Below are 11,209 nucleotides of genomic sequence, written 5' to 3'. Positions count from 1 at the left end.
AATAGCGTGTAGGATGAAAGTAAAATGTTAAGTCTGTAACTAAATATTTCAGCTAAAATGACTAAACTGTCTGTTTACTGCATACTTTTTACTGTCACGGTGTTCTTTAAGACTCTTGACTGTGAGCCCGCTGACTCTTGCAGTCCTGCTGTCAGTGGTCCTGGGTGTACGCAAATTTAGACTAAGATAATTAGTGCCTTAAGAGCATTGAAATAATCATGGCAGTAGTTATATCAGGACAAAATTTTGCTTCGTGTCAGTAGAAGATGAAATGGTTAATTTCCCATTTCTGCTGCCTTCTTAAAAAGAAAGCAAATATATATATCTCCCTCATTAAATCTTCAGGAGGAAAGAAAAAAGAATCTTAATGCTATTAGAGCAATGGCTGCCAAGTCATTTTTCTCAGACTGTTCTGTCTGTTCTGCCTGGACTTCTCCATACACTTTTTTTTTCTTTTTTCCTCAAAGATCTGAGGGACTGAAACCCCAGCCCCCCTCTTCTGAAACTGGATAGCCTTCTACATAGGTGCCCTTGGCAGATGCGTGGAGCCCTGTGAGGAGCTGGAGCAGGAGCAGGTCCTACCAGCTGCCCTCCCCATACTGGTGAACAGTTTCCTCTGGCCACATGTCCAGGGGGGCCCTGTGCTAATGTCCACATTTCTGCTAGTGCACAAACTGTAAAATTCCCACTTGCCTTGGGACCTCTCCCTTGAATCAGGTACAGTCCCTGACCGTAGGAGACTTCTGGCACGGCTCATCTTTGAAGACCAGCTTTTGCAAGGCAAAACAGATAATGTAAATGAAGCCAGCAGGAACACGTGTTATACTTCTGTAATGTTTTTACCTTTATTACTGCAAGCTGCAAAACTGATCTCAGGAGCTGGATATTTTGACATTAAGTGATGGCCCGCATTGCATGCACATGCTGGAGTGCACACATCATATCACCTGAGGATGGAGAAGGCTTTTTCTGCAGTTAGGGAGAGGAGACTTGACGAAGTCTCCGCCTCTCTCAGACCTTGCACATGGCTACATAAGACAGTGTGTGCCAGTCACCATTTCACCTTCTTTCAGCTGTCCCTTGTGCTCCAGTGCTTAGCAGCTGCTTGTGTGTTGTTCCCCTCTCAACTGCTTGTCTTGTTTCTAGACTAATGGTGCCTTCTGTTTTTCCTTCCAATTTTTGGTTCACCTCCTCAGTGGCTTTCAGTCATTTTCCACCCTAACATTACTTGTGGTGATCTGGTTCTCTCTTCTCAGTGGAGCTTGTGTAAGACAGGAGTATGTGCCTGACTGATGGTCTTGCAGGCTGCTTCTTTGAGCTGAGAAGTTATCCCGTGGAGAGGGCAGTGAGAGCCACCCTGGGATACAGTGGTAAGTGCTATCAGTTAGCACAGCTCAGGTACGGTACAGCTCACTGCATAGCCATGTAGCTATGATTTCTCAGCATTAAATCTCTTCTGAGGTGTTTCACTCCTGTCTCTGTAAATCACTGTCTTCGCTCTCTGTTAAGTGGAGACCTCATTCTTCCTCTGGGGAGTGTACAAGGCTGTTTAACTATCTTGCCCTTTCTCCTGTGGCTGTGCTGGGAGAATATGAGAATATCTAGATGGGCCTTGTACTTTGAGCTCTTTGGTTGACTTTCAGCACGGTCTGGTTTACCTGAGGACAGGGTGCTGTGCAAATTCTGTGCTGATTTTGGGGTTGGCCTCATCTCTTTCCTTTTGAGAATTTGGGGGATTTCATTTGAATGTCTGTTTCTTTGCCCTTTTGGGGATTTCTCAGATCTATTCCCCAATACCAGATGTTTGATGCTCAAGTCAGACCTGTTATACGCAGCTTTGCATCTTACCTTAGCACCACTTTTTCACTGTGGTCTCCTCTCCTCTCCTCTCCAGTGGTAAAACAACCATTGTCCAAAGGGTCTATTCTTTGGCTTTGTTGCAATGTAGACCTGTCAGTGCCTGTGTTAGAGCTCTGTGAGTTTAGCTCTGACAACGTGACGACTTCTCGGTCTTTTCCCACGGGTATTACCAGCGGTGATTTTCTGTCTGTATCTTGTGTGACCTGATTGTGCAATGGACTCCAGTACTAGATGTAGCTGGTAGTGTCATGGTCTGTGGCTGCTGTTCTGCACACAGATTATCTTCACCACATATCTCAGGCCAGTTTCCCATTTGATGCTGTTCGGTTCACCCCTCAGATACTGCATCCTTTCAAGGAGCCACTTGGAGATCAGGCTAGCTTGTAAGTGACTTGCTGCAGGCACATGGGCCCTGGAGATGAGTGATGTGAACAGTGCTCACAGTTCTGGTGCTGTCAATCTGTGTCCTGTCTCTGGATGACTCTTCACAAGGCAGAGTTGAGGGAAGGTGGGTTCTCGTGCTGGCTTCTCGAAAATTGGCTGGGATTAGACCCTTCAAAATTCCCATCTTTCAGAAACCTGGCTCTCGAGAGCTATGTCTGAACACTCATCCAGATGCCACAGTGGACACCCGCTTGTTGCAGGCCACATAGGTAGTCCTTCAGGTTTCCTGAAGAGAAGACCTCTCTGACGTTTCTGGGGAACATTGCAGAAGTTGCAGGAGAAATCCACCTCTCTCTTCCATCGAAATATCTCGTAATAGATGTTCCTTCTCTGGGATGTTTGTACAACCCAAAATTCCAGTGTCAGAGGTCCTTAGAGGAGCAGAGACTTCACAGCTTGGGCACTGAACAAAGCATTCACACTGTGTTGGTCTTGTTTCCAGTGTTTCTGTGCACAGACCACCTGACATCATGCCCCTCAGCCGCAGAGTGATAAGCTCCTGTCTCTGTTCTGAGGAACAGCAGATGCCTGGGATCAGCGACTTGGGAACCTGGAAGTCTGAGTGCCATAGCTGAGGGCTGGAAGCAGATTTGCAGATAGGTCATAAACAGCAGTTTTACATGCTTGACTTGTGTTTTGCACAAGACCATGCGCTCCCAAGCCGGCTGCTGTACTGCATCCCTGGTGTGGGGCACGGTTCCGACCCTGGGGTGGTGCTGGCAAATGTGTCCGCTCCTCTGGTCTCAGTCCTGTGGGCTTCAGTCAAGACATGGCACGACAGTGCGTTATGGTTTGATTTGCGCTGTTGTTCTTCAGGCACTTCTAATGCTGGTGTTGTCTTAGGCTGGGGTCTGAGAAACAGTGCTGCAGGACATGTCATGGAGAAGAAGGGAAGAAATTAGAAGTGAAAACTGAAATGTTTAAAAAATATAATTTCATTTCTTACAGAGACCCAAGCATTTAATAGTTGGTACTCTGTGGAGTACACACACCAAATTTGTGTGTTAACAGTGGTCAAATAATAAATAGATTTGTAAAATCTACATGAGTATGGGGGTTTTTTGTTTGTTTTTTGAATGTGGTATAGTGGCACATTAACTTTTCTTTAAAAATCTCTGTATTTTGGTGTATCGGTAAAACTTAATGGGTTAGAAACCACTGCCATAGCATCCCCTAGCAGGCTTTTAATTCAGACGTGTTGTTTGGCTGTTCTCAGGCTGGAGCAAGTCAGGACTAGCCGCCACATGAAAAGGAAATGCTATGGAGCTTGTCGTAAAAACAGCGCAAAAGAAATGTGAAGCTCTGATGTAAAGAAAAGCTGAAAGCTAACCTATAACTTTACTATTGTTCACATTATTTAAAGGTTGGATGTCCCTTTTTGTATTCTGGTGATTAGAGAGCAATTCTCAGATTTCGTAAGAGCCTGAACGACGTTATTACAACAATTATTGTGTTGCTTCATTCTAGAACTCCTTTACTATCATATTTAGCAATATGAACTACAGGGTTATTTTTAAAGCAGATTAGCCACCTGGATAATATATGACACTGGCTTTTTCTTTTTTTTGAACATAGAAAAGTGGTAGGATGATCAGAGCTTGCAACACTGGGATGATTCCTCCAGTGTTATACCTTCAGATGTGCAAGATGGAGGTGCTTTTGTCAGTGGAAGTGTCTTGGAAGAATTTTACACTTCCCCTTTCCTTGCGTGGTTTACTTCTATCACGGTTTTGATGGCTGTCACTAAAGGGAAAGAGTTAATTAAGAACTGACTTCTAAAAAGCTCATTTCTTTTTTCCTCTATCCTCGAGTTCCTCGCATTATGTTGACAGGTAACCTGAAGTTATACACCTTGGCTGGCTGATCCTGTCTACAGACTTAGGTCTATCCTAGTGCGTTTAGTTTTCACATGCAACCTGCTGGCTCTGTGTGTTTGTGTGTAATCATATGGGTAATATCTTCGTTGCTCAACTTGGCTTCCTAGCTCTTGTTCATGATGCAAATTGTTGTTTTGCATTTGTAATTAATTGAAGTACTGCTGTATGTTATGAGAGTTTTCTCAGTACTCGGAGTTGTAGGAGCCTTGATAGAGGGATGTGTATCGCTGTGCCCAAGAGTCAGGACGTGTATGAAGTGCAGAATTTGTCTTTAGGCATTCAGGAATTAACTTGCTGTCCCTCTGAGGAGAGGCAGTATGATACAAAATCTGGAAGGCTAGATGGTGCGTGTATTAGGCAAAGGTATAATAGGTTTCCTTTTTCTGAAACGCAAGTAAAATAAAAAATACAAATAAATATATGTAAGCCTTTGTGTACCCAAATAAGATTCAGTTCCTACAAAACTCGACTGCCTAGTGCCCTATAGTTCCCCTTTTGGGAACCCAGCAACCTGTAAAAATGTTTAGAATAAGTGTCAATAGTTTTTGTGTGAATCCTGGACCATAGAAGCCTGGAATAAGGTTCATTTGTCTGAACAAGTTTAAGGCCTGGTGCCAGTTTTCCAGTTTCTAGGTTGTCTGTTGCTTCTAGTCTGGAGCATAGACAAGCCAAGCAAATGAACATTTGGATGTGGAAAGGAAAAGCCCTGCTGCTGCCTCATGGTGGTGATGGACTGGAGTAGGCATGCGTAAGGTGGAAATGTTACATGCGTTTGCTCTGTCTTGTACAACTGCTGAATCTAGGAAAAGCAAACATTTCTCTTAGCAGCTCCTGGGGCACAAGTGTCAGTACCAGCCTTTCCAAGTTAAGCTGGGAAAAAAAGTCAGATTTGGAAAAATGGTGACTGTTGTATTGAATACACTAGTCTGAATTACATAAATTCCTTGACTGCGCTAAAGAAATCTGGAGAGCCCAGAAGAGCAGCTTTCTATGGCATGCTGTTGGTACTCTCTACCTCTGGTCTAGGCTGATGGCTTCCTCATCTTGAAGGGAAGTCTGTTCTCAAAACATGTCTCCATTTTGGTTAGGTGTAAAATATAAAATATTACTTTGGTTATTTTTTTGAGCCTTAGAAAGCAGAGACCTAAACTTTGAGGCATTTTAACTGTTACGATTCTTACTTCCATCTGGAGGCAGGGATCTAAAAACTTGCAGAAAAAAGTGCAAAATCCCAAATGTTAGAATTTTGAGGGACTTTTTTTATTTAAGTGGATCAACCAGATGTCTTATCCTTGCAGTCACCTTGCATTTCTCTGCTCCAGAGTTTGGTAACTCTGGCTCCCTTTTACCTACCTAAGAAGCAGCAGCTGAAAAACAGATGATTAAGACTCCTCTGAAACCTTTGGCACACCCCTTATTTAAGGAGCAACTCAGCCCATTTTGTGGTTACACCCACCCTTACATGCAGGATCTTAGTACTTAACTGTGTGTACTGCCAGTATGTGTTTGTGCACAGCGTTAAATGAGCCTTGTATTACAAGCAGTAGAAATGGGAAAACAAAAAAAACTTCCACAGTTGAATAAGTTTTCTGTTCTTCAGCATTTTCATAGTTTATCACTGCCATATTGCTCATTTTATGTTACTGTCTGTCTTTGTAATAGCCAGAATAATGGGCCAGAGTTCCACTTTTAAATCCAGAGCTGGATGTAAGTCTGTGCTGAGAGTCCTGAGGACCTCCGTATTAGCTATGCTGGTGTGATTCACTTGGAAGAGGGAGGACCGAGCTGCAAAGTTTAGGGCTGACTTCTTCCCTAATATACCCAAAGCTCAGGAACACAGATTTCCATGGGCACCTGCCTGGTGGAAGATCACAGCTGATTTACAAACCGTCTTCTCCTGATGTTTAGCTCTGGTCACTATGTTAGCTGCTGTACTATATCAAGAGGCTTAGAGAAACATTTTCAGACTCATTTCTTTAAGCAGTTTTCTGACTGTTTTCTCAGCAAGGTGCTGGGGACTCTCACACTTCAGCTCCACAGTGTCACAAAGCAGCAGGAGATGAGTGTCCGGGTACGGGGCGGGAGGCAGGAGGGGTGATGGGAGTTCCAACAGGCAATAGGGCTGATGGAAGAGAGCAAGTTGTGGTGCTTTCCCTGAGGCCCTTTCTGCAATGCCATGTCACCTGAGCAGTGCATGATGCAGAGGTAGTCCTCTGGGGTGGCAGGTATGTCAGGGGGGCAAGTAGCAGTAGGAACGTGTTGTTTGAGAAGCAAGGAAGCATTGCTGAGGGCTAAGGAAAGTTTAACAGTTTTTATAATATGAGAGTTGTAGAGTTGTAGTCAATAAATGGTTGGTATGTCTTTCATGTCGTACAATAGTGAAATAAATTCCAGGATTTTCAGTTAGAAAGCAGTTTCTCTTTAGGCCCATCCATTTGGACTTCCCCTGTGGGATAGCTAAAGGAGACCTCTGTGAATGGTGCGGTGAGCTGGGTGGAGAGGGATTTTCTGGACGGGGAGGGTTAGGCCGCGTTGCTTGCTGCCTTCTCTTTGCCCATCATTGGGACTGGGAAGAGTGAATGTGCCACCCAGGGGAACATTTCTGGCTGTTCCCCTCTGGTGAGTGGTAGGGTAGGGGTGAATGCTACGCGGCTCTGGGGTGCCCTTTGCAGGGGAAGCAGTCCTGGGTCTTCTGCTAGCCCGGATAAGGAGTGTGCTCTGGGGGGACGCTGGTGTATTGCCGACTGCGTCCTCCACCAAAGTCCCCGCTGGGAGTGGAGAGGAAGGATAGTGAAACAGTGTAGGCGGTAGGAAAGTAATTACGGCTGTGAGAAAGGTGGGTAGGGACGGGGAGGGACTGTGTCCTTCTTCGCTCTGTGAAGTACAGTTCCTCCTCTTCCCTGCCCTGTGACGTGCCAGCCGAGCTGACACCCAGTGTAAGAATTACTGACGTACAAAATCAACAGCTCTGGGTTTTAAGCCCAAATAAAGCTAAATTGTCCTTAGAAGCAGCCATAGTCAGTAAGCTGCTTAAATGTTAACAAGTAAGCGTTTTTTGTTTAAAGCAGATAGAATTATTTTGTAGATTGTCTTAAGTTATATGAAGGTATTTTAATTCATAGGCTACGGTTTGTCTGTATTCTATGAGGTGGACATGATTTAGTGACCAAATCAGAAAAACCTCTGTTCTCATTAGCTTTGCAGAGCCAGCACAGAAATGCAAGACTACAAACTGATTGCTGTTAGTTTTATGCATGATCAGTGCTATTTTTCTATTCAGACCGATGTGGTTATGTCTGTGAACTTGCATGAGTGACTCCGAGGTAATACAGATCTCTGTGGTGTGAGTGTAGCAGTACTGTGGCTGGGCAGGCACAACCAAGACACGGCTGGGCTTCCACAGCTTTGATTAATGATGGTGGTGTCAATGAGAGAGCACAGCTTGGGAAGATCGGTGTTAGATTGGGGCCGGCAGTTTGAGTGACAGCTTTTTGCCTATTAAGGCTAAACAGTGAGCATAAATAGGGAAATCCATTGTGCTGTTTTTATTAAGTATTAATATTACAGTACAACCGCCCTTTCATTTTCTACAGCAGAAATAAAACAAATTATTTGTTAACTTCTCTATGAATATGCAGAAACTGTAGAGCGTGAAGCTGCAGAATCAAGATTCAGTAGCAGACATTCGTGTGATCAGTTCTGTTTTTGGATTTGTATGAACTGTTTTCCGAAATGTCTTTACTCTCCTGCATAAAACCTTTTCTACAAATGGTTTGCACAAGAACATGTATATCAGGGGGTCCATGCAGACATTTGTGGCAGCCAGCCACAGAGTGCTTTCTTTTGCGACAAAGAGGTGGTTCTGCAAACGGCAGTCCATTCGGGTGGCTGTTTGACTCAGAGTATAGGGAACCCTGCTAAAATGAAAGGGGGCAAAGCATAAGAAAAATACAGTAAAAATGATGAATACTTTCCCCTTGATCCTTTGTTCGCTTTTGTTGTCTGTCTTCTGTGTTTTTTTGTAAGACACATATACCTTTTTGGCAATAATTGTATAAAATAGAAACATGAGGATGAGAACAGTCCAGAAGACGAATTGACAGATATAATTGACAACTTCGTGCCATTTGAGTCCGAAGTAATTCTTCAACGAGGCACACTTCTTCACAGATTGGGGCGTTGCTTTCTTGTTCGATAAGATCATGTTAGGCAGAGAGAGAACAAAGAAGAAGAGCCAGACCAGACCCGCAAGAATCTTTGCTGAGGACAGTTTTTGCACCCAGAACTTCCCAAAAGGTCTCACAATCTTGAGAAATCTGTCAAAAGCAATGAGACCAAGTAGCACTATGCTAATATACATGGTGTCATAAAATACTACGGCTGAGAAGCGACAGACAAAGGCTTTGAGTTGCCATGGTCCCAGGCCAGAGTCCGTCAGGATTTTCAGAGGGAGCATCAGGGTCATTATAAAATCAGAAACTAAGATATTTTTCAGGTAGACAATGAAAGTTGATGTGCTTGGAATATGGAAGAAAGCCCAAAAAGCCAGGCTGTTCAGTACGAGTCCCAGAAGGAAGATGAGTGTGTACAGTACTGGGAAGACCAGGTGGGTGACTGTGGTGTCTCGGTGGCACGGTGCAGAGTAGGGTGCTCCAGTGGAGTTACTGACAATACTCTCGTTCGCAAAGTCGCCCATTGTTTGAAATAACTTGGGTGAAAAGGAGAGAAAAAACATAAAACATAACATTCTGTATTTAAAATTGCATGTTCCTTGCAGTGACTGGCAGGTTTACACAAATAAACACAAAACCTGAACGTGCATTAAATAGACCGACGGATTTCTCTTCTAGTTCATAGAAAATCTAAATATTTTCCTAAGTTTAAGCTGTTTACAAACTAACATTAATAAAAAGCGAAAATGGTATATATTCATTATGGAGGTCTAAGATAATATAATAGCAAGGTATAACAGCAGATTGCCTAAAGCACCATTTGTCTTTACATGGAAATGTATTTTAACATTGAATAGAAATTTTACAGTTGTGGCCCAAAAGCAAGGTGCTTCTGGGGAAGTGACTTCTGGTATTTCTTACCAAGCACACACCATTTTTCCATTCTCAGCACAGATTTAAATAACACTTTCAAAATAAGATGCATACTGCTGGTTATCAGCCTCTTACATCTGAAAGCCAGATGACCGAGTGCCCCATCACACCACATGAACGCTCTGATTGTGCAAGTACCTGAGCAAACCTGGCAGCAACTGTTTCAGAGAGGGGTCTTTGGCTATCTCCGGTTCATCTGCTGTTCCTCTGCTGACAGAAGCCTCGAGCAAAGTATTAAGAATGGGGAAATGTGTAGAAAGACGAGACTTTTTCTGTTGGTGTTGGTTGTTGTTTCCTTCCTCATTTTCATGTATCGCCTGAGTTTGTTAATCATGTTTGCTGTTGCTTTTCTCTCTTCCTTTTGCTCTCTGTCAGAAAGTACACTACCTTCTCCTATACTAATAAAAAAATTACCATATCCATCAAGACAGGCACATTTTCTGGCTTTTTGTTTGTGTGGGGCAGACCTGATGGCACCTACACTGTGCCGTTATGATTTGGCTCCTTTAGAGACGTGGGATGAACAAACAGAGTGTTTCCTGACAGTTTTCCAGGATAATCCTCAAATGTAGCTCTGAGTTCTTGTTTGTGTGTGTGAATTCCCCTGTTCTGGACAGCACTAGTCATCATCAAATGTGTGACCAAAACGTCTGCTCAGAGCCACCCTTACAGTGGGTTACTCGGCTACAGAATCCTGTGCACTGACATATTCAGAAACTGTACCCTCCCTCTGTAACCTGTTAATATTGACACATGAACCAGAGCTTGATCTTGACCTCCAGAATGGGATTTCTGGTTTATTTTGGTGTCAGTGTAGCCAGGTGATACAGCGTGCTGGTTACAGCCACTTTCTGGTTCTGGCAGAAGCTGCTGCTGCTGCATGGTATACTTTGTATTTATTATGTGTTTATTATGTATAATGTTGGAATCTAGTGCATTTCTCTGTAAACAGAAGCTTTTGTATAAGTTTAACTGAGTCATGTGATTTGTCTTGTATTTTTCTGTCAGCTGATGTGACTTAGGGTTCTGGCTCCTTGCTTGCTGCCGTGTGGGAAATGGCTCACATTCAAGCCATCCTTTTGTGGGCAGACATGGATTGCTTTTTGCGGTTCTCAGGCTGCAGCTGTATCGACAGTAAGTTTGTGTATTAGTATCTACATTTTGGTTAAGGTAGGTGTGCATGCTGATGTCGGTGTTAAATAGCTGGCAGAGAGCAAAGAGCCTTGAGGATGACTGGGATGAAGGTCACCCTCGACATTGTCATCAGCATAACATGCCCCTAGCTGCCTGACCCGACTTCTATTCATTCATCAAGGATGATATAAAGCTGAGATGGTCCATTGCAGTTCCCCAGGATTGATGTCCAAGGCAGCATCTTCCACGTTTTCTTCCAAACTGACCTCTTGACGCTGTTCCCAACTGTAAGAGGCAGGTACTAAGTGCCTTCGCATATCCTATCAGTGACTGCTGTATGGTACACAGATAGCTGTAGTATCTGTTGTCTGAACAGCTCATCTGATCAGGAAAAGCAGCTGCCACATAATTGCCGCTCTCTCTCCATGTATAGGTACAAAAAATGTGGGGAAGGAGCGTTGGGTGGACATGGGGCATCTCGCGCTTCCCTTCTGGGCATCAGCTGAAGCTGATCAGTCCTGGGCCCCATGGGGCTGGTTGTGGAGAGTGTGCTCTGGAGTGACTGGCAGCACTGGTTCCAGGGAAATAATGGTGCCCTGTTTTCTGTGGTATAACCCAGTTACTGATTGTAATCAGTGTTGGTGCATATACCAGCATAAGCAGTGCACGAAACGTTTTGAAAAATATTTAATTCATCCAGGCAGGTTATAAGAGATGCATAAACTCTAAGGCTGAGTGCTAAAGCAAGTGAACTGTCTTTTAACTTTTTAGGAAATTGGGTATCAGTCG

The 11,209-nt window shown here is 43.8% G+C and overlaps 2 protein-coding genes across 5 annotated transcripts in view; one reads left to right on the top strand and one right to left on the bottom strand.

Annotated features, from left to right (window-relative positions):
• The window catches only part of MED12L (mediator complex subunit 12L), a 156,728-nt gene that overhangs the window by 91,578 nt on the left and 53,941 nt on the right, over positions 1 to 11,209 (top strand). The gene's annotated exons all lie outside the window — the stretch shown is intronic.
• P2RY13 (purinergic receptor P2Y13) lies at positions 7,704 to 9,589 on the bottom strand. Its single transcript, XM_076341532.1, has 2 exons — positions 9,425 to 9,589; positions 7,704 to 8,889 (listed from the first exon to the last, which is right to left on the bottom strand). Exon 2 carries the CDS (start codon positions 8,875 to 8,877, stop codon positions 7,846 to 7,848), a length of 1,032 nt encoding a protein of 343 aa, XP_076197647.1. The 5' UTR covers positions 8,878 to 8,889; positions 9,425 to 9,589; the 3' UTR covers positions 7,704 to 7,845.

The sequence above is a fragment of the Aptenodytes patagonicus genome, chromosome 6 (assembly GCF_965638725.1).
Source record: "Aptenodytes patagonicus chromosome 6, bAptPat1.pri.cur, whole genome shotgun sequence".
Taxonomy (NCBI): domain Eukaryota; kingdom Metazoa; phylum Chordata; class Aves; order Sphenisciformes; family Spheniscidae; genus Aptenodytes; species Aptenodytes patagonicus.
The sequence above is the reverse complement of the archived record's forward strand: the minus strand, read 5'-3'. Positions and strand labels throughout refer to the sequence as shown.